The sequence below is a fragment of the Mangifera indica genome, chromosome 12, assembly GCF_011075055.1.
Source record: "Mangifera indica cultivar Alphonso chromosome 12, CATAS_Mindica_2.1, whole genome shotgun sequence".
Classification (NCBI taxonomy): Eukaryota; Viridiplantae; Streptophyta; class Magnoliopsida; order Sapindales; family Anacardiaceae; genus Mangifera; species Mangifera indica.
The window spans coordinates 3,337,965-3,365,664 of NC_058148.1; the positions used below are offsets into that span (position 1 = coordinate 3,337,965).

Here is a 27,700-nt window from a genome sequence, read left to right on the forward strand (position 1 = left end):
AAATTTAAGAATTTGGAACCTAGTAAATAATATCTCCAAATTCACAAACAATGGATGATGACAATCATTTTTTTTTTTCTGACAATATAGTGTCTCTTCATCTTATTAAGCTTTCTACTCTTGAAAGTTATAAGGTGTTCCCTACATTCATACACCTCCAATGGTAAAATTAGAAGCATTAGTGTGCACCTTGAGAGGGTAGGAGCAATTTGGTCAGTCAGTAGAGGTGTTTTCCCTAGCTTTTGCTAAGTAACTCTTGATGAATCAATGATAGTAATTGAAAATTCCTAAGAAAGATCGTGACTCTTTCACTTTTGTAGGTGATTTAGATTTCACAAGGCTTTTATGTTCCCGTTATCCATGATTAGTTTGTCATCTCTAATCTTGTGGCCAAGAAAGTTCACCTCCAACAGTGTAAAGAAACACTTACTTTTTTTTGACATAGAGCTTGTTCTCTTGAAACACTTTAAACATGTTTTGAAGATGCTTAACATGCGCCTTGATTATATTGCTACAAATGACAATATCGTTTAGGTACACCACTACAAGCTTATTCAAGACAGACTGAAAGATATGGTTCATGAGTGCACACAACCTATAAGGTTAAATTAGTCTTTCCCTGTCTCGTCTACAAAAAAATGTTTTGAAGTTGTCTTTGATGATAGCCTACAATGTCAAGCTTGTGGATCTTTCTGGACGTCCTCATTATCCAAGACACAAGGGATTATAAGTTGATTGTATTTTGTTAGTTTTCATTGTCCTCTCAACAAGACAGTCCTATCCACCCACCTTATCTTCCAGTTTGGTTTGTTTTAGTTGGTAAGTTCTCCCATATATATATATATATAAAGGAGAAAGCTCTCAGTTGTAAGCAGACTTTATCATCTTATAAAATATTATTATTATACAACAAAAGAAACGAAGAATGTTTTTCTTCTTTTCTATTTTGTGAAAAATGTTCTTTCATAATTTGTGACAAATGTGAGGTAAAGTCATCAGCGAAACCACCATCTATCTATTTTTGTAGAACATGCGTTTATATGTGGATTGACACAAAAAGAGAAGCTGAAAGGTAAGGCTGATGGGAGACTAAGAGGAGCTTTGACTTGATGAAAATTAAAGGATTTGTTGTTTGTTTTTGTTGGCCACTGAAATGTGCACCAGTATGACTGGTAGATGTAGTACTAACTAGTACTAATAATAACATTGCATGTTGTTGGAAGTGGATGGTATGAGGAAGGCCATGGTTGCTAATACATAAAAAGAGTAGAAGAATCATCAGTGTGCCATCTCTTCTTCGCCATTCCTCTATCAATGGGTTTTATTTAGCGTGAATTGCTGAATCTTCAATTTCTTTACAATTCTAGATTTTTAGGGTTTCAAAGGAGATGAAAGTAAGGAGAAAATGACACTTCAATTTTTCCACATATCTATAACACTATTGGATTGATAAGGATAAATGATTTACAAGGAGAGTTAAAAAATTAAGTCATATTATCTTGACCCAACAAATAAATTAACTCATCTAAGAAAACAGAAATGAATCGGTCATGCAAAATAAATAAATCACTAAAAGGATTACGATCATAAAGTACTTAAAATTAGAAACTTGGATGCAAGTTTTGAGTAATTTCATCAACTAGTACAGTTTGTTTACAATATAATATAATAAAATTTAATCGAATAAGGCTTCTTTTGTACACTCATTCACCATCGTCAAAGTTGTATCATTTTTGCTTCATTTTTTTTCCTGTTATCTTTTGCTATTAACAATTGATGGAACAAAGAATGGTAAACAACTTTTGCTTATACAAAATATACTTCAGAAGTTGTTAACAATGCTTATGAAATAGAAGCCAAACCTGTTGTTGTTGCTGGAGTTCTGAGAACCTGTTGCAGTAACCGTGCTGCTAGTCGTTGAGTGATCCCACCAATAACACGACTTCCTAGACTGCGTGCCTCGGGTTGTTGTAGGACCTGTTCAATCAGATTTTGCCATCAGCAATGTAGTTTTCTTCTAATTCTACCAAGTGTTCAACACAGACAAAGTGTTGAATTATGGAAAGATTAGTGAGTTTTAGTTAGGAGTTTGATAAAACTTTTAAAACTAGTAAGGCTTCAAGACGGCATGTTTTACGCTAAATTTTAACAAATGTTCAATCTTTCAAAGAATGTTGAAAAAGAAGTTTCCTACTCAACAATATTTCCAGAACTAAGTTAGTAGAAAGAATAAAAGACTGCAGCACCACAGATATGTCTTACCTGTAATATAGGCTGCAACAATGCTGGATCAAAATTTTCAGATGACTGCATAAGCCCCCATATCCTAAAAACTTGGTCCCGAAGTTGTATCATGTTTTGCAATTCAGTTTCACTCATAGCAAGATAAGCCCTAGCATTGCCATTAAAAATAAGAGTCCGCATAACATCAGGGATAAAATTGTATGTATCAACCATTGATCCCACAACAACAGCTTCAGTGACACGGACAGACTCCTTAATAACTAAAGTCCTGAGCTCTTCACCATTTGGACCCAATAATAGCTTAAGAACAGGTTGTAAAGCTTCTTTTGCAGAAAAGTCTCTATCTTTTCTTCCCTGAACAAGGAGGTTTTCAAGTCTGTTCCACCTGCAACAATCAAAAGTTAAGAATAATTTCGAAGCAATCCATAGCAGCAAATCATGTTCATCGCCACTACAAACTGAAAATGAAGAAGTTACAGTAATTTGTTAAAAGAGTACTTGCCTAAATCTCCCATCCTTGAAAAGCAACTCAATAAGAGCATCTCTAAGGTATGGATTTGGATCTGTGAGAAGTCTTTTAGCAAAATATGGATATGAAGCAGCCAAAACTTTGAAATTTGGATCAGCATACAGGGCTAAACCTTCTAGTACAGTAAGTGACCTCAATATCAATGCATAATATGCTGGGACTGTAAAAGTGAAAAAAGAAAGAGTCCATACAAGAAAGAAGTGAGTATAATGCACACTTTTTATATTCTCAAATTGAAGTAAAATACAAAAACAAGATTATAGTTAGGAAGAGCAATAGATAGGTATAAGGTATTCACGCATATAAGAAGAAACAATTAATATTGCAAGAAAACCCAGACAATATACCCAGTACAAATGTCATCATACTCAAAAAACAGTAAAATCATATGCAGGCTATATATTTCATCAGAAGCTTTAAAAGCTCACCATTAAATGGGTACTGATATAAAACAGCACCAAGACCATCAACAATTGTTTTGAAATTCAGTTCACTAACAGTGGAATTGAGTGCATCATCAAAAAAGTTCTGAAGTGCTGGTACTATTGGAGAAACATCTACATCAGGTGACAAGAAATCCAGAGCATAGTAATCACGAGCCATAGCTTCATAATCCCGATTAACCATGTGAACCACATGACCAATTATAGCAGATCGTGCTTCTTCTGGGGTCTCACTCATCATTCCAAAATCAAGAAATGCAAGCTTTCCCTCAGGCGTTGCCAAGAGATTGCCGGGATGAGGATCTGCATGAAAATATCCGTACTCAAGGAGCTGTCTGAGACTGCACTGGATACCTGTATTCACCAAATCCAAAACCTTCAAACCCTGTCTTTCAATGGCAGCTTGCTCATTTAACTTGACTCCATCAACCCACTCCATTGTCAATACTTTGCCACTAGTATAATCCCAGAAGATATCCGGAACAAAGACATCCTCTTTATCAGCATACAACTTTCTAAACCTCCTCGCATTTTGTCCCTCCTGCAGAGACCTGTCAAATTTAAGATCCAAGCTCGAAAGAATTTTATATAATATAACAGCTATAGCTTTTCCTAGTTCAAACAGTCAGAGGGGTAAAACCCTTCTGAAGTTTAACCCAGAAAAAAAAAAAAAAACTCGTAGCAATAATTGATTAATGAAGAAACTAACCTGCACATAGTTGAGCTCTTGATAAACTCTGCGTGCAAATTCATCAATGAGGGCAACAACGTCACTGCTGATTATGTCAACATATTTATTAATGAAAAATCCTAGACCTCTTACAAGGTAAAAGTCAAGCTCTATAGCTTCTTCAATACCAGGACGTTGAACCTTTACCGCAACAATCTGACCAGAGTATTTAAGCTGAGCTTTGTAAACCTGGCCTAAACTAGCAGCCGCAATTGGAGATGCTGAAATGGATGAGTAAATTGAGTCCAGTGATAACCCCAACTCCCTCTCAATGCATGCAAATGCTTCTGCATCTGGGAAAGTTGGCAGGGCATCCTACGCTCATTATGTGAAAGAACCATAAACATAATTAGCAAGTTATTATGCAGGAATATAAGTTTGAAAGAACAAGACAAACGAATATATGGAAATGAGAAAGTACCTGAAGCTCCGAGAGTTCTTCAAGATACTCGGGAGGGCAGATATCAGGTCTGGTGGACAAACCCTGACCTAATTTGACAAAAGTTGGACCCAATCGGGTGAATATTTTCCGGAGCTCAGCTGCACGCTTCCTCTTATTCTTATCAAGAACACCATTCCTTTGGTCTATCAGAAGTTTCACCCCAAAAGAACCCAGTGCTACCAATATCTCCAGCGTCCTCCTGAACACCTGAAATTCAATCAATCAGCCAATCAAATAAAAACTTAATTGCCCAAGACAAAAGGTAGCTACCGATGGCAACATTAGGGCGCAGGGGGTAACGTTACCCTTATTTGGGAACGAAAACCAAAAGTATAATTGGGGTGAAGTTACTCCCAGTACCCCAGCTATCCCTAGCTGATAATCATCCCTATGTACATCCAAGGGCCTTCAAGGGCAACTAACCAGTTCTATAATAGCCCCGGTATTGAAGTACAGCGTTAGTAATGGCCCCAGTACCGCAACTATCTACTCAAGGCAATACATGGGACCCCTTTCCTGTACGCAATCCACGAGTTCAGAAGGGGACAACGTTACCCCAGTACCTCAGCTGCCCCAACCTGTCCAAATTCCCTATTCCCATCCAACGACTGTGAAATTCCGGTAACATTACCGGCCCATAGTAAAAAAAATAAATAAATAAGAAATTAAACCTGGATAGGACGAGAACTGTATTTCCCGGCAAGATTTTCAGGGCTGTAAACGGTGGCATTAGCAGCACGGGCCATGGCTCTGGCTTCGGCTTGAAGGTCTTCGGCTCTGTCCCAAGCGAAAACAGGGGTGGCCGACCCGTCACTCCTCAGAACCGGCGGCGCTCTAGGCCTTACCTCCACCAGAGCGGCTCTAGTAGCTGTTCTTGGTCTTCTTTTAGATCCCTTATAAGGGGAGCCACATGGCCAAACGGCAACGAAGGAGCAACCGCCGGTGGAAACAATAGTCATTAGAAATGTATTTAGGAGCAAGTCAAAGAATTAAAATGGATTTTTGTAGAGTTTGTGTTTTGTGTGCGAAAAATATTGTTTTGTGTGCCAGGCCAGCCACAATTTTATCGCGTGACGTATCTGTGAATGTATGATTGTGATTCGTGTGTGTTACTGAGTTTTTATGTTAAAGGTCATAATATCTTGCACCCTTGGTCTTGTGATTGGCCGATGTGGAGGGATTCGAGCTGAAGTCGACCCCAAATAGCATTGAATTTGAGTTTGGTTTAATTAGATATATATATATATATATATCAAACTTGAATTAAAATTCAATTTTATTCAAATTTGGTGAAAAATATTGTCAAATGGTTGGATGATGAGGAGGAGGTGGCATGAAATTAGCTTAAAAAAATAATAGAATAAAGTAGAGGAGCAAAGAAGAAAAATAGTTGAGAATGGCATATATATATATATATATATAACAAAGGATGTCCAATCTTACATAACAAGGCATATTGGTTCTTCTTTCATACAACAGCAACAGCATGAGCATGATCCTCCTGTGAATGCTTTTAGGTGTTTTCTTGGGATAATTAACTCCAACAACTACAACAAACTTCCCTATTTTATTAAAAATTTTAAGAAACAAGCAGAGCCGAGGGATCAAGTATTGGTTCCAATAGGGTGTTTTGAAATAACCCTCATCTGAATTAAAAAAATAGAGTATTTAAAAATTCGGTTAGCATAGTCAGCATGAGCATGTTGGACTTTTGAGTTTACATGTTTTCAATAATGGATCAATATTTTGGTAGTATTTTTCTGTGTTTCGGGGTCATTTGTCTTATGTCTGGATTTTTTTGTTCTTCTATGGTGATTTGCTTAGTTTTTATAGTTATATATTTTGGACTTACCGTGACATGCATTGTGTTCTAAAGAGTGAGTTCTCATTTTTTTCAATTGTTTTGAGACTTATACTAAGTTGTGGTTTGTATGGGGTTACTTAGGTTTATGGCCGAAAATTTAGTTGTACTTCTAATGCAATTGGGATGTTTTGCTTTTTTGTTTTAAGTTTTACATTTGAATGTTTGTTAGTGCAATTGGGACGCGTAAGGCCTTCAACCATAATTTTTTTAAGATTTGATTAATGCAGTTTTGCATTTGAAGTGGAACCATCGGCGGCTGAAATCCTAAATATTCACTTCTTTTACTCAAAGCTTAAACAAAACATTAAAACAATATAAATTGAAACAAATACATGTAAAAAGAAAACGACTATAGCATAGCTTTAAGCATTAAAGGTATAGCATCTTTAAAGAAGCCTTTAATAAGTTTATCTGCATATGCAAATCAAAATTACTATTTCACCCTACAGTGGCATTTTACTTTCTTTAAGTTTCAGTCTTTGCTGCATTGTATTTTTACTGTTAACTTTGTTTAGATTATAGGTAATTGGTTAGTAGTTTGTTCCTGTCAAAGAAAGTAAAATGTCATTTAGGTTGTGCAGTTAGTTGTATTTGGTCCAAAACTTGACAATAATTTACATGTGGTTCATAATCATAAAGAAAATGGGTTTTTTTGTAGCATGAGATTAGCCTTCTTCATATACTCCTTACATTTAACATGACAAATGTAGAAAATTGTCTTATTTGCTAATTCAATTTGTAATGAGTTTGTCACCTAGTAAGCTTTACTATTTATCCTTCGATATTTAATTTCTATATTCTATATTTAATTTTTATTTTATTGTTTTATTTTGATTGTGATATAGAATATGACATCAAGAAGAGTAGAATCATCTGGAGCAAGTCATGTTTTATTGCAAGTATCTACAGCTAGCATGATGACTCATTCTATGTGTATATCTATTAAGAGAAAGTCGGTGCAAATTAAACTACCTATATCTACTTAAGGGGTTGGAATATACGATGTGGATGTTGATATGACTGCAATAGAAGATTTTGATGTTTCACCTTCAATTGAGGAAGATGAAACAACTATATGTACTAAAGGATAAACCGAAGCACCACCTTCTGTTATTATATCTAATAAGAGGAGGAAAACATCAATTGTTTGGGAGTGTTTTCCAAAAGAGATGTTTGATACTATTAGAGATGCTACATATGTGGTACGCAAGTATTGCAAAAAAAAGTTGAAATTGCCAAAAACCAAGGCTATTACCAATTTGACATAGCATATGGGTCAATCTGTTGATAGGAAGAAAGTGATGGGGAAGGATTTAGTCATAGGGAGACAAACTATATTGGGTTTTGAGCCTTCAAACTTAGGGTTACCTACCCCAACTGTGTTGAAAACAAACATGAATTATGAGCATCCCAAGGTAAGTTTGAGTTCGATTAATAACTTTTATTATTATTATGAGATTGTTATGAAATTGATTGTATTAACTAATGCAATGATTGTGGTGTTAGTGTTTCAGGTTCGAGAGGCCTTGACTCACCTAGTTATGATATCCGAATTGTTGTTCAACCTCTTTACTAAAAAGTTGGAAGAAAGCAAGTAAAAACTGATTGCATTAGGGTTTATCAAACAAAACGTATGAAGTTGAAAAAGACTTTTGAGGAGACTAAAAGGATTAGTATTACCACTGATCTTTGGAAGTCAGATCATCAAAATATTGAGTATATGGTAATCATGACACATTAGGTGGACCGGTTGTGGTCCATAAATAAACAAATTATAAATTTTGTGCACCTACCTCCACTTAGGAGAAGAATAGGCATTATAGCAGCAATTGTTGAGTGTTTAAAGGGTTGGGGGACTAAAAAAAAGGTAAAATCAACTTTTGCAAAATGTTTTTAAGAATATATGTATAATTTTATTGTATGTAATTTCATTAATTCTGTTTGTAAGTGGAAACTATCATAGTAGACAATGTTACTGGAAATGATAGTTGCATTAAAAGATTGAAGGAAGATTTTCAAATACAAAGATCTTTTTGTGTGATAGAAAACTTTTCCATGTTAGGTGCACTGTCCATATTCTAAATTTGTTAGTTCAGATAGGGTGGCTGTAATCAAACCCATCATAGAAAATATTCGAGAGAGTGTGAAGTTTATAAAAGCTAGTGAGGCAAGACAAACAAATTTTGCAAAAATTGCTCTGTAGTGTGGAATAAAAGAGAGGAAGTTAGTTTTGGATTGTGCTACACAATAGAATAGTACATACAAAATGCTAACTATGACACTATAGTTTAGAGAGGTCTTTCTTTGTTTTATGTTTATTGAATCAAGTTGTATGTATTGCTGGACAAGGGAAGAGTGTGAGAGATTAGAGGTTATTTGTGACTTTTTAGAAATATTTGATGTGATATCAAAATTAATTTCTAACTCGCAATATATAACTAGAAATAGGTATTTCCAAGAAGAGTTTAGGATAAAAGAGATATTTAAAAAGTGAAAATTCAATGAAGATCATGTTATATCAAGGATGGTGCGAGCAATGTCAAAAAAATTTAACAAGTATTGGGGTGGTGATTGCTAGCATCATGGACCCTAGATAATTAGGTTATAATTGATTGTGCTTATTATATATATATATATATATATAATATATAAATTATATATATATATATATATATATATATATATATATATAAGAAAATGAATCTAACTTATTAGTTTGATTTGTGATGATTTTAGGATAGTTTCTTATGATTGCTTTAGCATTTCTCATTTTATATGGTGAAGAAAATGCCCCCGTGGAGATAGAAATAATCAAAAGACTATTAGAAAAATTATATAATAAATACATTGACATTCTATCATCAGAAAATCCATGTATTGTATTTGCACATCCACAACATTAACTAAGGACCCAACAAGTACCATCAAGTACATCAGGTACATTAGATCATTGTCATTAATTGAAACTTTGTAACATATTCTAAGTTAATATTTAATTTGTAGGCAAATTATCAAGCTCTCGATATTCTCAAAGTAGATATTATGGTTTTGGATATAGTTGGTTGTGTTTGAAGGATCATATGGATAAAACATACTCGAAAGAAACCATGAAATTTGAGTTAGAAATGTATTTTGAAAAGCGTGGTATTGAGATACCTGATTTTGTTAACTCAGGCAACTTTAATGCATTTCACTGGTAGAGGGATAGTTAATATAAGTATAAAGTACTTTCACGAATGGTAGTTGATATCTTAGTGATTCCTATTACAACAGTAGCCTTCAAGAGTATATTTAGTACAGGTAGTAGAGTGATTAACACATATGTGTGGAGCCAATTAGATGAGAACACTTTATAATATTAAGAAACAAGATGAGGTAGTCAATTACTTACCATAACCGCATGCTCTTTAAATTAATTTTTCATTTAATTGTTAGCAGTACGATTAATAGTCTTCATTTCTTTTTAATTTTATGAAGATGGAAGATAAAAATGAGACTATTAAGCTTATCTTACTAGATAAATGAAGATATAAAGTAACATAATGTTTAATAGTATTTGATTCTTAATTGTTCTTGTCTTTATAATGTTTAAGAGTTGAGTAACTTTGAGGGTGTATTTTACTTTGTTTTTTGTTTTTAATAGAATCTGGTTACTTCCTTTTTAATCTTGTTTTTGCTATGATTATTGTTAATTGAAAGAATATTTATTTTGTTCGTTCCAATTAAAGTCAATTTATGAGTTCCTCCTCATTTTATGTTTATTTGTCATACTAGGTTGACAGTTATAGTTTGAGGCTTTAACCAGTAGCAACTTTGATAAATAGTATATATATTTTATGTAGAAGTGAAAGGAGCACGTTGCTAACATTACAATTTGTTTTTTTATAATTTGGATAATATTTTTTTACCATGCTTACTATTGCCTCTTTGTTTGGTTTACCGCTTTGGAGAGTTTTAGAATTGGGTAGGATTATATAGATACATTGACCTTCTAGTTACTTTAACATTTGTCAAATGCCTACTCAATTACAAATTTATAAACTTGTGGTTTTGATAGGATGTATAAAAACTATATTTATTATGAATATTCCTTTTGTTTTGGATCGTGATTGTGCTTAAATTGATGGAATTTAATTTGTTTTGTTTTAGGAGATGAAAATTGGAGATTGGGACCAAAATAAGCTTGGGGTAACCTTTTTGAGCATGATTTGTCAAAGTTATGTACTTTTGGGAAGTTTGAGATGTTAAGTGAAAGACTTCAAAAGATAAGGCGTAGGCGTGTCTTACCAGTCTATGGAAAAACGATTTTTAGTTGGAAGAAAGATGTGTATGATGCATGGATAGTTTGGGAATAGAATATTGAATTTTATTTTGTTTAGACTTCTTATTCCTATTTAGGATGAAAATTATTAACTTGTAATATTTATTTTGTCTCCTAATTAGATGGTTTTCTTTTTTTTTTTTGGTTAATTTTAGGAAGTTTCTCTAGGATTGGTAACTTTATTTTCTTAATCCTAGTTTCAAGGATGAAGAGTTTATTTATTTTTTTTTAATTTTAGGAACCTCTTTTGGAAAAGAAAAGAAAAAACAAGAAGAAGACGTGATTTCTCAATCAGGAGTGACTAAGTTAATTTTCTAATTAAAGAGGATTTTAGTTTCAATTGTAATCACTATGAGGTTTTGTGCTAAACCTAAATTTCTTGCTTTTAATTCAAGTATCCATTGTTTCTTGATCTTATTTTCCTTACAAAAGATTGATATTGATTAATCTGACAAATTAATTCATTTTTTTATTTCTATTGCTATCCATAAGTCTAGTAATTTGTAATTGTCATGAATGACTGGTACAAGTAGGGATTATTTATGTTTATGAATCAAAGTATGCATGTTTAGCCTAAGGGGAACAATGGAACAAGATTGGAGCGATTATCGCAATTACTTATTCTTGGTTTAGTTGTTTTCACATAATTTATTGCTATCATGATGAGTATTGATTTGAGTGTTGATTTAGGTCAATTACTTTAGAAAAATTAGAAGGTTTATTATGGCTATCCTAGTAAATCTTGGCTAAATGCTTGAATTGTGAGATGAATTTTTAAAACCGATGATCAATGATGTAGTTGAATAGACTCGAACCTTTGAATTGGAAGTTAGTAATATTGATTTTCTTCTCTATTTTGCTACTAAGTTATTTATTTTGATCAATTGTTAAATTTTAGTTCATTAGTTTGAATAATCGAAAACCCTTCTTATTCTACTTTTCATGTTTTAGAACTAAGAAATCGTTTATCAATTCTCTCGGGATTCTACATGGTCTCACTATTACTATAAATTTAATTGTAGTCTAATAGAGAATTAGTAATAAATTTTGAGGGCTTCGACAAACCTATCAAGTTTATTGAAATAATATTGTTTAAATGCAGGTTACAACAAATTATGCAAGATATGAATTGCATTTAAAGTTGTAGTGGACAGTTGAAGAAATGAAGTTCTTGATTGAAGACTTGAAGTAATAAAGAACAATGATGGAAATATTACTAGCTACTCTTGTGATATATGTGGTTGTTGCCTTTTTATATAGTGTTATATGTGTAACTTCCAAGATATACCATGTTCCTTCATTTTTTGTTCTTTATGCAGTGTTATATGCTATCTTTTTTGTTCTTAAGAAATTATCTAAATATTTGATAAAATTAAGTACCTTTTGGGCTTATTACTTACATATTCCATATTCTAGATGATGATGAATTCCATTTTTTTGTGTTGTTTTTTAAATGTTTAATGAATCTTGATTGAAATATTGATATTTATGCAATTGTTAATTTAGTTTCATATCATTGAAAAGAAGGCTAGCACAAGGATTTGAATAAGCTCATTAGAAGCTCACTAAGCTCAGCTTAAGATTGGGCTCATTGAGCTTTATCGAGCCAAGCTCACGAGCAGCTCAGCTCATAAGCGAGCTTGAGCCAAGTACCAATTTTCCAAGCTTATTGAGCCTAAACTCGAGCTTGAGCTCGTTTTGAATTAATCAAGTTGAGTTTGAGCTTGGTTCGGTTTGAATCTAGCCCTAGACACAATTCTCCAACTTTTTATCGTTTTGTCATTTCTACCACTTCCAATCTCAATTGATTGAAACTTGAAACTAATAATTGCTCTATTTCACTCTCTTCTTCTCCTCATCTATATTTGGATCAATTCTATCATGTCTGCCACTTTAAATTATTTGTGAGTTTCTCCAAAATTTAGATTTTTTTGTTTAATCCTGCAATTCCCTCCCCCTAATGGCCATAAACCTTACCCACTTCTTTTTAGCAACAACCATTTTTGGTCTTTGCAACTAAAGATATGAGAGTTTAGACTGTTGTCATTTTGCCAACTAGACAATTTTTTTTATTTTCATAGTCTAGTCCATAATGTTGTAAGAAGCTTCAAGCAACCAATTGAGCTTTGTATTGATATACTAATCTATCCACCTTTCTCTTCAAGCAACCAATAGATTATTGGTTCAATATCTTTTGGCTGTGACATGAACTCAAAAGTATTGATGTTAATGAGTGTTGAGATTTCCTCTTGCATTGCTAATTCTTAACTTGGGTGTCTTATAGCTTCTTCAAAGCATGAAGGTTTCTAAGAGTCAACTGATCCTAAAAAAAAAAAAAACATTGAGTTATAGTGCATTAATTTGTTTGGATTTCATAGTCTTTTACACAAATAGGTTTTTTTCTTTCTTGTTTTGTTCGCTTTGGTGTTAGGAGAATTTTTCCGTTCTTATGTTGTTCTTGCTTTAAGCTTTTTGATTGGTCATTGTAACCCCTTTCTTTGATAGGGATATTAAATTTTTTTGACCTAAAATAGGTCCACCTATACAAATATACCACCCCTTACACTAGTTTCACAAATATATCATAAAAACTGAAAAAACTAAAAAATGCCCTTACCTTTACTACTATCGTGAATGACGAAAAAGACAAATATTATTATAATATTATAATACATATACAAATATTCTTCTGTAAAATAATATTATACATATAGCATAAGAGATTGAGGTGGATGTTTGCTCTCTTGTGATTGAATAAGAAGAATCTAATAGGTTTTAAAACATTAGAGTGATGAAAATGCAGAGGTCATTAGAGCGATCCCTTGAGTGATGATTGATTGATAACTTCACCGATCAATGATCGACAACATAACTTTTTGGAGTGACATCAACGATACAATAACAAGATGACATGTAAGGTATTTTTTTTTAATTCCCTCCACCCCCCCCCCCCCCCCCTTTTTTAGCATGTTAATGGTTTGATATGGAAATGTGGAATTGATATATGAAAGTGTAGCTGAAAGGGGGGAATAACAAGTTGGTTCGATGCCAACCTGATTACTACAAAAGAATCAACTTTCAAGCAAATTATCTTTAAGAAATTATATAAAATCATATCAACATTTTAAATGTAAGTCTTTAATCAATGAAATTGAATAATTATTTCTTATGTTTGCTTATCCTATTTTATAAATATACATGTGGCATGAAAATTTATTTTTTTTCTAATTTTAAAGAATTTTCAACTAAAGTTTTCCTTGCATGGCTAGAAAGATGACCGAATTATCGTTGTTTCATCATTGACAGATAAATCGTAGGCATATTAGATGGTGCCCAAATTGATTGATCTTCTAGTGGATTAACATCTTCTCGATACACCCGTTGTAAAAATTTTGTCGAGCAATATACACTAACCCATCTTCATAGTCTAAGAGGTTATTATATCTTGCAATGGTTGCGACATGTGCACATGGAATCTAGAAAAGTTGAAATTTCTCATAGTCACATGTTCAGTAGAGAATATTCACGATAAACACCTGTTATTGTGAATCATGGACTTCTTATTATAGTATGTTGATCGGTTTAACCATTATATTGACAGATTTGAGCACATGTCTAACAAGCTTGTCTTTAGCCCATAGTGTTAACGAGTGAGATCTCTTACTTGTTAAAATAACTAATAAAACCTAATGAAAAAAAAAAAATCTTAACCAATTTTAGTCATATGTACCAGTAATGTTTCGCCTATTGAAAAGCCAAAGTTGCATTGTGCTCCTTAGAAACTTGCCCAATATGGTGATAGGCAAAATGTGAGTAGTCTATGTGAAAGCATTGAAGGACTTAATAATATTGATCATCATGATATTGTATTGTCACCCTTCGAAGTGGGCAAGCACCCATCTTTCATACCTAATGTCTGTCAAATAGGCTGTCGCAGCAAGATTTACTTGTGTAACTCTACTCATGGTAGTATGGAAGTCTTTGAGGTAATATGTCTTAGCAACATTTCAAAATAATCCTCTAATATGTTTAGTTTTTTTTTTTTTTTAACTAGGTATGCATGTTACCTTTAAATGGTAATTACAAAACCCATGATGGGCATAAGACAGTACTTTTGCCACTAGCATAATTATTGAATGATAACAATAAAAAATAATAGTCAAATCTAACAAATCATCAATACATATGCATAAGTACGTCAAAAAAAGGTTCACATATTGATTCTCTTATTGTGCCCAATACTGAAAATGAGTTAATAAATTTGATTATTAACATTCTTCGCAACAACAATGAAAAGAGACTTTAGATACTTTTCTTTTAATTGTTAAGTATCAATGTATATCATCGAGCAACAAAATTGTTAAAACCTTTTTATTGAATAACCCATACACATGAAGAAAAACTTGAACCTATTTTCTCATTGATATTAACATATGTCACGATTCTTGGGTTCTTGAGCTTCAAGTTGTGACAATACTCTTTCAAAAGCTTGAAAAACTCTTTGGGAGATCCTCGTAATGCATTTAGTGCATATGTTTTAGCATACCATACTTGCATGTAGGAAATGTCAATTTTGTATTTATCTGCTATGTCTGAAATAATTTCTTTCGGTCGATAAATGTTATCAACCACAAATATAGATTTAAGAATGTTCCCCAACAACTCTACACCAGTCTGTTTATGATATGCAAAATTTGATCCTGTAAACAAGTATGTGTCTCGTTCATACATCATAACTCCCAATAATCTTTATCTTCCTCTCTTATTGCTCGTGCTTGCTATTTACATTGTGGATGTATGCATTTAATTTTATACCGTATACTATTAAAGTGACTGACTTTCCATTGAATTCTAGTCTCTCACATATGTGTCTAAAATAATGTTTTTAATTCAACTTTCAAATTATAAAAACTCATTACTTGTAAATGGTTATCTTTTTGTGTTGCTCGATTATTGATACCTACATTCTCAACATCAATGGCAGACTTACTAACCCATTGAAATAGATTTGAATTATTGATGTAACTTGGATATGCTCTAATATTTATAGAGCCATGATGTCCCGTGCTATATTTAGCCTCGTCATTACAAGCATTACTTTGACTTTTGTGAATGTCTTGGCTTGATACACCATATATGTCTTTATCAAACCCAGAGAATTCATCATCATCTTTATTACCCTTAACTTCATAATCCTCATCCATGTTATCATCATTATTATCATTATCATAATTCCCACTAAACTCTTGGAAACTTTACGATTATTTCCACTCGTCTTTTGAATGATCATTTATTTTTTTCCTCATAAACATCTTCTTTTTATTGATTGTCCCTTCCTTCAATTGTACTCTTAGTAACGTAGAGTTTGGTCAATCTCCATAAACCTCTTGCTTTGACTATCACATACTTTAAATCATCATCGTCTACAATCTCTATTAGACCCATATCACTTAGAGTAAATATGTGCACATTTGACTGACTTTGATTAAGTATAAGATGACAACTTATTCTCGCTATGAATCCTTCGAAGTCAACATTTATGTCAATGAACATCCTTCTTTCATTCCCACCAACATATATCTCATTATATTATCATCACCTAAAATTCATTGCCCTTCCTAGCAAATCTTAAATGCAACTTTTTCCATCTTAGCTTAAAATAAACTTGAAATATAAAACAACTTTGTTGAAATATAAAAAACCCTGGGCATTAAGGCTAAGATGCAGTTTTATTTTGGGACCAAAAAGGTTGGCATTAACGTCAAGCCTTGCTATTAATGCCAACTCGTTTTTTGTTTGTTTTTTGATCCAAACCTTGATCTTTGTCAACTTATTTCTAGTTTTAGCCATCAATACTCAAATTACATTATAACAACACTAAACAATACATCAACATGAAATCACAACATTAAATAATATAAAAACATGAAATCACAACAAAATTATATTTCACATAAAGTTATAAACATGAATTTACCATACATTATTTGATTTTCAACTATTAAACAAGAAAACACATAACATAAGAGCTTGAATCAAGACTAACCTGGATTTGGATGATTTTGCTGTGAAATCATTACAAGATATATGAATTCTCTAATGAAATTTTTGGCTCTCCCTCATTTGTGTTTATGAGGTTGAAGACAAGGGTAATTTAGGTATTTCAGTATATAAAATGGTAAAAATATTCAGGCTATAAAAATGGTAGTATAAATGTATAGGTGAGCCCATTTTAGGGCAAAAAATTCAATATCCCTAAAAATATTTATTGTATTAACTTAGCTGCTACTCTATAAAGTGATTTGTGATATCATCCTTTGAATTTTCATAACAAGGTGAGCTTTAATCAAAGACCACCTCTCAAGAAGTAGTGAACTTCTTGGATTTTGGATCCATAATTCTCCACCTTTTCTGATGTTGATCATAACCAAAAAAAAAAAAAACATTTCTTTACTTTTGGATCTTATGTTATTCCGTTGCTTTTTGGAACATAGACATAGCAAACTGAACCAAAAACTCTCAAATAACTCACATTTGGCTTCTTGTTGTGTAAAAGCTCAAAAGAAGATTTGTTATCTTGCAATAGTGATAGGCGATTTACCATATGATATAAGTGTTAGGGTAATGCTTTAGAGTTAATGAATTTGTATTTTTGTTTGTTGTAATTAATTCATCTATTAATAAAGGTTTCTGATTATTTATGGATAATGGATTGTGTGTTCAAATTGAAATGGGGATTGTGTGTTCCTTAAAATACAAACCTATCATTTCTTATTAAGAGAAACTACACAAAAACATAACCCAATTGAAAAATTACATAATCAATCAATATGCAATGGAATAATAATTCTCTCAATTTGTGTGAATTGAAAAATATGGAGGCAATCAAAAGAACAACTTACACAAAACACAAACAAATTCAACATGAAAACCTCTTCAATGTGAGAGAGGAAAAACCATGGAACCATTGTCCACTAAAAAATTTTCACTTTTAAGAAGATTGGGTACGAATCTCTTTAGATAAAACCAAAGGCATAAATCCATGACTCTTCCAGAATAAATCTTCTTGGTAAAAGCAACAAGTTTCCACAACAAATAAAAAAAAAATCTTACCAAAATAGAGGTACGTTCCAAGGGTTAAAAGATGACTTTCTATGACTCAAAATCTGATCTTTATAATTCAAAATGACGATCAATGAGTCCCAAATATGCTTATAAAATTTCAGTGCAATTTGGCCATAGATTGACCTTGATTGAGGTTATTGATCAAACATGGATGTACTACTCTTACCCAAAAAATCTACAGTTTTTATCTATTTTTTACCGTGAAAAGCTGATTCTCACACTGCTTACTACCCTAAATTTTTTTTGATATTTAATCATTTAAATTGGTTAACAAGATTACCAATTTAGCCTTCCTCTAAATGAGAAAAAAAAAAAAAACTTACTTAGGCTTTACTTTTTAACAAGTAAACTTTAGGCCATCCTCTATATGGAAGGAAACCTAACCCAACAATTCTCCCCCCTACCGATTATGTGGAAGGATTCACCATCCCAATGACCAGACAACACTTTTGTAGCTCTTCCCTTGATAGAGTCTTTATTAGCATATCTAAACCGTTGTCATCGGTATCTACCTTATCAAGTATCAATAACTTCTTCTCGAGTAGATCTCTAATCCAATGATACCTCACATCAATATATTTTAATTTTGCATGAAATGTAGAGTTCTTAGCAAGGTGAATAATACTTTGGTTGTCACAATGTAAAACATACCTCTCTTTATGGAAACCAAGCTCTCTTAAAAACTTCTTCATCTATGACAACTCTTTACAAACTTCAGTTGCTATAATGAATTCTACTTCTATTGTAGACAATGCAACACATTTTTGTAACCTTGATTGCCAAGAAACAACACTGCCTATAAATGTGATCAAATAACTCGATGCAGATTTGTAAATATCCACATGACCTGTCATATTAGAATTTATATATCCAACTAACACTGGCGCACCATTTCCAAAACTAAGTCTCATATTAGAAGTACCATGCAAATACCACAAGATCCATTTTACTACATTCCAATGCTCCTTTCCCAGACAAGAAAGAAACTTGTTGACAACATCAACGACATGTGCTATATGTGGCCTTATGCAAACCATCGCATTTATTAAACTTCCTATAGTTGAGGCATATGACACTCTAGTCATATCTTCTTTCTTCTTATCAGTAAAAGGGCACTACTTAGAACTTAATTTAAAATGTGTAGTAAGAGATGTACTAACCATTTTAACATTAATCATACTAAATCTTTTAAGAACCTTTTTGATACATTGCTCTTGTGACATATACAACATTTTCTTTTTCTTGTATCGATCAATTAGAATGCCAAAAATCTTCTTTGTTGGCCCAAAGTCTTTTATTGCAAAGCACTTATTTAACTGCTTCTTCAATTTGTCAATTCTAAAGGAATTTTTGCTAACATTTAACATGTTATCAATGTAAAGCAATAAAATGATAAAATCATCATCAGAGAATTTTTGGAAAAACAAACAATGATTATAATTTTTCTTATGGTAGCCTTGTTCCCCCATAAAAGATTCAAACCTTTTGTACCATTACCTTATGCTTGTTTCAAACCATAAAGACTTTTCTTTAATTTGCATAGGTAATCTTCTTTTCCTTTTACTATGAAACCCTCTAGTTGATCCATATAAATTTCCTCTTCGAAGTTACCATGAAAGAATGTTGTCTTGACATCCATTTGCTTAATCTCTAAGTCTAGACTAGCTATTAAGCCTAAAACCACATGAATAAAAAACATCTTCATAATTGGTATAAATATCTCATCAAAGTTAATGCCTTTTCTCTGACTAAATCCTTTTACTACTAATCTTACTTTTACCTAGGTTGTGAAGTTATCTCATCTTGTTTCACCTTGCACATCCACTTGTTTTTCAAAGCTCTTTTGCCCTTAGGTAACTTTACCAACTCAAAGGTATGATTCTTATGTAATGATTGCATCTCATCTTGCATGGCTTCAATCCATTTACTCTTATGTTCATTTTCGATCACTTCTACATAACATTTTGTCCCTTTTAAATTAGTCAACAACCCAAACTGACTAGTAAGATACCTAGTATAAGGTACTCAGATTCTAATAGATCTTTTGATTAGAATATCTTATAGGGTCTCTAATAGAGTCTCTGAGGGAGCCTTCGATATTGACAACTGTTCTTGAATAGTATCATAGGTTTCTACTTGTATTGGGACATCTATATTATTTAAAACACCTATGCTCTATTGCTCTTCCTGTGTAAAACCTGGTGTAGAAGGAACTAGATCCAATTCAGTTAAATCATTATTATACTCTAATATTGAAATCTCTGATTCTTAATATCTTTTATGGTCTAATCTTCCATAAGCATAACATCTCTACTTTTTACAAGTTTTTTCTTAACTGGATAATAAAACTTGTAGCCAAACTTATCTTGCCCATAACCAAGGAATATGTATTGTCATGTTTTCATGTCAAGTTTTGACCTTTTATCTTTGGGATATGTATAAAAGTTTTACACCTAAAGACATGTAAATGATCATAGGAAACATCATTAATTGTCCAAACGTTTTTGGAACACCAAACTGCAATGGAACATATGGTGTGAGATTTAAAACATGAACAACAGTACGCAAACCTTTATAATGGCAATTGCGATTGCAAAAGTAAACATCTTACTCTTTCAAGTAGTGTCATATTTATCCTTTCAGCTAAACCGTTCAACTGAGAAGTCTTAAAAGGTGATTTTTGACGTCGAATCTTCTATTGTTTGCAATACTCATCAAAAAGACCTAGACACTCTCCCTCATCATCAGTTCTAATGCATTTTAACTTCTTTTCATTCTGTCTCTCAATTGAGGCCTGAAATGGCTTAAACACATCTAACACTTGATTTTAAGTTTTCAACATATAAACCCAAAATTTCCTTGAATGATCATCTATGAAGGTGACAAAATAAAGAACACTACTAAGTGTTTTTGTTTTCATAGGACCTTATACATCATAATAAACTAAATTAAGTGTACCTTGCATTCTTGAAAAAGAGGAGCTCTTGAATGCAACTTTAATTTGTTTTCTTGCTAGTAATGGGAACACTTATTCAACAGTGTGTTTTTCACTCTTGAAAGCATATTCTTATTTGCTAAAATGGCCAACCCATTTGAAATAATGTGACTGAGCCTCTAGTGCCACAATTCCATTGTACTTTCATCTTTCACTGTATTAATATTTCCTATGGAGATCTTTGCTTGCATAACTTACAATGATGAACATTTTTTGCCTCTAGCCACAATTAATGAACCTTTAGTGAGCTTCCATTGACCATTGCTAAAAGTGTTACAATACCCCTTATCATTAAGTCTACCTATGGAAATCAAATTCAACCGAATATCAGGAATATGCTTAACATTATTCAAGACTAACCTTGTGCCATTGTTGGTCTCCAAGCACACATCTCCAATGCCAATGACATTAGCCAAACTGTCATTGCCCTTCTTAACACATCCAAAATTACCATATGTGTAAGAGGTAAAGAAATCTCTATGAGATGTAACATGAATGGATGCACCACTATCTATCACCTAACTAGTCTCATGGCATACAAGATTGATAGCGTCACCATCATAAACGAGAAAAAAGTTTGAAGTGGTTATGACAACTCGATCATCCTTACCACCACATCATTGTTCTTCTCCTTCACTTTCCCTTGTTTAATGTCTCTCTTTAGCTGGTGACAGTACTCCTTAATATGCCTTTTCCTACCATAGTAGTGTCAATCAATATTGGCAAACTTGTTAGACTTGATTCTTCTTTTATCTTTATTCTTTGGACCTCTATTTTTACTTCTCCCATTTTTTTCAGTAACTAATACTTCTGACTATGATGAGGAACCTTGCGTCTTTTTTCTCATCTCTTTGTTCAAAACACTACTCTTTGCCAATTCATAAGTAACTATATCATCGAGGGCAGAATTAGATAAAGACATTTGAAATGTCTCCTAAAAGTCTGGTAAAGTACCAAACAACCATTGTCCTTCTACCTCATCATCAAAATTGATTCCCATTCCTACTAACTGGTTAAGAATCCCTTGAAATTTATTCAAGTGATCAGTCATGGCAACACCTTCTACGTACCTTAGCATCATCTCTGCTTAATTAAAAACAACTTATTATTTCTAGTTTTTCTAGCATAAATTTGTTCAAGCTTATTCCATAACATGCGTGCATGTGTCTCACCATTGACATGATTCAAAACATTGTCATCAGCCTATTGTCTAATGTAACCATAAACTTGTCTATGAAATTGGTTCTATTGTTCATCGAATTTATCTTTCAACTTCTCAGAATTGAATACTAGTAGATAATAATCTTTCACATATAAGAGTTTTTCCATCTTACCTTTTCCTACAAGATAATTTGAGCTATTAAGGGTAACCATTCTACTTGTATTAACTTCCATCCTTCAACACAAAACAATAAGATTCAATAGCATGACAAAATCCAATTGAAAAATCATACAATCAATCAATACACAATGAAATAATAATTCTCCAAATTTGTGTGAATTGAAAAATATGGAAGCAATCAAAAGAACCAGTAACATAAAACACAAGCAAATTTAACGTGGAAACCTCCTCAATGTGAGAGAAGAAAAACCATCGGAGTGCTTTAGTGAAGAGGACGAAGTTGAGGTTCAGCCTTGGAAGTATTGGATTGTTGTTACTCTGCTCAAGAGGAATTAAAATTCATGGTGAAATGGCAAGGCTAGCCGGATTATGAGAATTCATTGGAGGTATTCATAAACTTTAAGCGACTTTTTCTTTTTTCTCATTTCCACCTTGTAAACAAGTTTCCTTGGGATGGGAGGGGTAATGTTAGAACCCATATCATATCTTCTACAAGAACAAGAATCAAAGGGAGGGAAAAATCTCAAGGGCAAGCGGGAGCAAAGGTGGAGAACAGGTGACATTTACACAGGAATCAAGACAGCAAAACTTGGAGAGAATACGTGACATTCCATCAGGAGACTTGGCGGTCGTGGAGCATAAAAGTGGAGGAAAGGAGAAAGGAAAGGGAGTTGATAAATTGCGAGGAAATAGAGAGGACTTGAGGGTGAGTGTTGGCCTCTTGAATGCCAAAAAAAAAAACCTGGAATCTGTTGGTGTAATCTGTTATGAAAGAAATTTGTGTTTTAGTTACTACATTATTGAACTTTGATGATTATAATGGAACTTCAATGTACTGAGTTCGAAGCCATTAGGCTTTAATACAAAAAAAAAACAAAACCATTTCCAGTTATTATTGTGATAGTTTTGTGTGTTGTGGTTGGTTGATTTACACATTGAGTGCAGGGAAATAGTGTAGTAGAGGATAGTAGTGTGGTAGGAGTAACGACAGGGTGATTGAAAAGAGGGAGTCATCTCCGGCAGAGCACACATCCCACGTACTTGACACTTATCAACAACATTCCAGAGCTGCAACCCAACCCACTAAGGCTGAAGCTCTTTTTGCAGCTTCGCAGTCCGAACTTCTTGATGATCATGCTGGAAATGGATGGAGTAGGACAGAAAAGGCTACAATTTGACACCAAAATATTTCTACTTTTCGGATTTATTTATTTTCGGAAAGATCCTTCACAGCTGTGCATAGAACTTCAATTTCTTCTGGAGACAACTTCAAAGTCACTTCTGGAGGTCTCTCATGAAAGCCAGGAGTGTTTGGTTTATTTCTTTATTTCTGACTGATTTCGCAATGAATTGTAGTAGAAAAGACTGAATTTTATTAATACATATATTCTCCATTTCTTCAACGATTCATAGTTTTACATTTTGTCATAGCTTGATTTCCATTTGCTTGTGTTTGAATTGTTGCCTTGCAGTTTTCTGCAATAGTCTGAATTGTTGCCTTCTACTTGTTTAATATTCTTGAGAAATAATATGAATAATACAGGAAAGGAAACAATTTCATATTATAACAAGCAATTGTTTTCCATATAAGAAGACAGTGAAGGGAGCTCGTTTGATTCAGTGGTACTGATTATTGATGGTGAAAAAAACTATTTAATTTCTTTCTTTCCTTTTCCTGTGTTCTTTTTGTCAGCCCATGAATTTAGGCAGTGCTGTTTTAAAGATGCCACTTGCTAATGGCAAGTCGATCACCTCGAACCACTGCTAAAACCTGAACAAATCATAGGAAACATCATGTTATTGAGGCACCAACAATGTATACCTCTAAAATAAGTCATGTTACCTCACTTATTGAAGGTGGAGGGTGAAGGGAATGGCGAGCTCTGAGGCAGAGCAAGGCAGCCTTTGCCATATATTCAATCACCTTGCTGTCGCTATTACTATCACTCAATCTGGAATCCATTATTTGATTTAGCTTTCCATCTTTTATAAGCGGAACTGCCTGCGTTTCCAAAGAAATATAGAATAATTGCTGCACCCCTCAAAATTGTAAAATTAAAATTCACCATTAACTTAGTATCATCTTACCAAACCAACCAAAGATTGTCCCTCGCTTTCTTCAGCATACCATTTAGCATTCTGCCCGCTGATGAGCTCAACCAGGAATACTCCATAATCTCGTACATCTACATAAAGATTCTCCTCTTTCTCTGAATTTTGGCCTCTTCAATGTTCAAATTACAATAAATTAACAATTTTATGAGCCATCAAGTTATTACTAAAATTAAGTGCATTTTTTCCTCAAATGTCACCTCCAGATTAATTATCTCAATTTTGCTAGATAAAAGTGGCATTTCTAAATAAGAGAAAATAAAAAAGGAAGATTTCTTACTCAGCTGATGATTTCTCAATATCAAGGCACTTTGCCGCTAAGAAATTGCAAAGCTTGAATAACAGTCAGAGAAAATTGTCAGTTTGGGTGCAAATATTGTTGAAATTTAAGAGCTGAATAATGCCTGCTGTACTGTTCAGGTAAAATTACACCTGAATGAAAAGGTTTGGATAAAGCTTGAATGAATATAAACTTTCTTCAACTTTTAATCCTTCTTGGATTTTGCACTAGTTACTAGGATTTTTATCTGAAACCTTTTATCGGAAACATTTCAAATCATTTCTACCAAACCCATTTTTATTCTTATTTTTTAGAAAAAAAAAAATTGACTATATTCAATTCAAATTCCTACTATTTTAATTATCGTAAAACCGATGGAAATAAATTAACAGTAATTTAATCTCACCATAGCAGAACAACCTTGAGAGAAAACAATATGATTAGAACAAACAGAATGATGAACAATAGGTTTATCTCCACACTCCTCATGAAGATACCTCAAGCTTCCTCCAATTTCTATAGCAATATACCACCTCGCTTTCCATGTCAATTGTTTTGCTAAGTTATCATCTACAATTACAGAACTGTGATCGAGTTAAAATAATAATTTTGAAAAATGAAATAATAAAGATGTGTTAAATTCAACTTACCGTTCAAGTTACTGGCAACAGTTCCCAGGCACGGAAAATCACTGATTATGACGCGGCTACTACCAGTGCAGCAGTAGCCCACAAAGTTCATAATGTTGCGGTGCCGAACCCTCGAAAGGATTATCAATACTCTCCAGAATCTATCGGCCTCTTCTAATAAACATGTGATCACCACTGGCGTTTCCTGGAAAATTCCCTCATAAATGTTGAGATTTTCGGATTTCTCGAGCAAGTTCTCCTCAGCAAAACCATCCGTCATTTCTTCAACTTCCCTCAAAGAAAAAGCTCGAGGGAAGCCGCTTCTCCAAGATAGAGGATACCAATTAGGCGTTTGCGGCGTTGGTGCCGCTACCTGCTGAGTCGATGAATCTTGTTTTTTCTCAGGATTTTTCCCATTGGTGGCAACTCCTTCATTAATTGTTTTGGTATATTTAGGAGAAAAAGTTCTAGTTTTTTTTGATGGCATCAAGGTTGCGAAATCTTTTCCTTTCATTATGGCAACGTTGCATTCCACATTATCGCATATGAATCCTTGGTGTTTCTTTAAGTGGCTTCCAATAAACCAGAACAAATTAATTAGATTTCAGAAGAGACATATTTTCCACTTTTGGTTTTAGCAATTAATGCGTAATTAAACTTTGTATTATTAGTAAATGAGAGAAAACCTGTCTATAACAATCAAACGAGTATTTGAGTTTCGTGCTTCATCGACTGTTATCTTGGCAGGACAATAACCAACTGCAAGCTTAACCTCCAATTTCACCTACAAAGGTTAATTTCAAACATAGAATTTTTACTTTTAAATATACCCTCAAAATTTTCAGGTTCAAATAATAGTAATTTTACAAATGTGTGTGTGTGTGTGTGGATAATGAGTCAGTCACTAACCTCATTTCTCTTGCATTGTCGATGGAATTTTTCAAGATTTCTCTGGTATTGCACTCGTTTTCTTTCTAATTCTTCTCCAAGCTGTCTAAGATTCACTTCACTATTTCCTGATAAAAACTCCAATTTTTCCCCTGGTGAAGCAAGAAACAGGCTAGAAAAAGATGGAGAGATACAAGAAATATATATAATAAAAGAACCAGTTTAATTTTAATATTCATAAAATCACAATGAATGCAAATAAGATTGGAACTCTAATTGATAGCATGCATGCATAATTAACTAATTATCAAGGCAAAAAAAATTCAGCTAATTTTTTGGGTAATGATTGTTTCAATATATATGTTTCTAGATTTTTTTATTGAAAAAAATAACGAAGAAACTTACGAACACCGAATATGCTTATATTGCTCATTAAAGGGAAGCAAGAGTAATTCCTCTTCCCGAAATCGCGAAGAACTCCAAGAAAAAGTACAATGTCTCTAGGACGAACGACATGGTTAATAGCCCACTCAAGGGCGTCCACATTTTCTTTATTTCTGTTGGCATCAACAACAACAATCACTCTATTTCTTGTTGATGAAACTGTAAGTAGTTCCATATATAAATTAATTTGAAGGGGGGAGGTGGTATGGGGTTAATTTTACCCCTGAAAATGAAAATCAAATTGAAGAAATTAGACAAATTAAGAGATAAAGGCTTAGACATAATTTTGTTTTGATATATATATTAACAGATTTGTGATAATTCCAAGTGTATAAATGATGGTTTGTCTTTTGATCCCGGCCTTCTCTAAGACAATTCTTGTTTCGACTTTGAAGATACATACAATGTTTACACGGAAAGTGTAGTGCCCGACAAAAACTATAAAATTTATGGGCATCTAGACAACAGTTGAGGGAATCATATCAAGCATATATTTTTGTGTATTTGTTTCTTTCGAGCATATTATATGCATAACCAATATTCAATTTTATTTTAAGTTGACATTTTTTAATACTTTTGTGAAAATTTTTTCTCAACCTTTTATATATATAAATTGTTAAAGAATATTTCTAAGAATCTAAGGTATATCCTAGGTTAATTATTTTTCCTATAGTAAGGTTCGAGGTCTAGCTATTATAATCTCCTTTACCAACTTTGGATTTATAGGTTAATTTTTTATTTTTTAAATTACAACCTCTAAAGCACATTGAGAGTGATCACTTAAAAATCATTGTTAAACATAGGCCAAAAGACTTGTTCCCACTTAAGGTATAGTGAAATCTCAAAGTCCTACTTTCTAACTTTCAAAAACATAAATATTCATTTATAAGATAATTTTTGTTAAATATTTCAGTTAGAGTTAGAGGTAAAACTGTTATTTACTAAACAAATTTTAAAAAATTAAAATTTTATCACATTTTCCTCTCCAAGTTTAAAAACATCGCAATTTCCCCATCTAAAGTTTAAAAAATGACAATTTCTCCCCTAAGGTTTTTTCCTCTTTTCTTCAGTGATGACCATTATCTCTGGCTATTGGTTGTCGGTTGTCCTTCCACTTGTCTTATCTCTCCCTCCCAATCTCTCTCCATTTCCTCTCTAGCCATGGATTGATGAAAATCATCTAGAAATCCAGACGACTTTCGTCTAGATGTGTCGTCATCCAAACGAAAAGATCTCTTCTTCTAAACATCGTCATCTAGATTTTCAGACGAAAATCATCAATCTGTGGTCAGAAAGGAAATGGAGAGAGATT

At 33.0% G+C, this 27,700-nt stretch overlaps 2 protein-coding genes across 2 annotated transcripts; both read right to left on the reverse strand.

Annotated features, from left to right (window-relative positions):
* Positions 1 to 1,578: 1,578 nt before the first annotated feature.
* Positions 1,579 to 5,460, reverse strand: LOC123193538 (protein ACTIVITY OF BC1 COMPLEX KINASE 3, chloroplastic). Its single transcript, XM_044606569.1, has 7 exons — positions 5,060 to 5,460; positions 4,368 to 4,595; positions 3,926 to 4,261; positions 3,202 to 3,757; positions 2,747 to 2,933; positions 2,263 to 2,629; positions 1,579 to 1,977 (listed from the first exon to the last, which is right to left on the reverse strand). The coding sequence occupies exons 1-7, from the start codon at positions 5,345 to 5,347 to the stop codon at positions 1,843 to 1,845; spliced, it is 2,097 nt and encodes a 698-aa protein (XP_044462504.1). The 5' UTR covers positions 5,348 to 5,460; the 3' UTR covers positions 1,579 to 1,842.
* An 18,292-nt stretch (positions 5,461 to 23,752) lies between these two features.
* Positions 23,753 to 26,563, reverse strand: LOC123193123 (serine/threonine-protein kinase CDG1-like). The gene is made up of 9 exons (XM_044605909.1): positions 26,350 to 26,563; positions 25,966 to 26,096; positions 25,743 to 25,840; positions 25,078 to 25,628; positions 24,834 to 24,997; positions 24,428 to 24,480; positions 24,124 to 24,259; positions 23,879 to 24,037; positions 23,753 to 23,806 (listed from the first exon to the last, which is right to left on the reverse strand). Exons 1-9 carry the CDS (start codon positions 26,561 to 26,563, stop codon positions 23,753 to 23,755), a joined length of 1,560 nt encoding a protein of 519 aa, XP_044461844.1.
* Between the last annotated feature and the right edge of the window lie 1,137 nt (positions 26,564 to 27,700).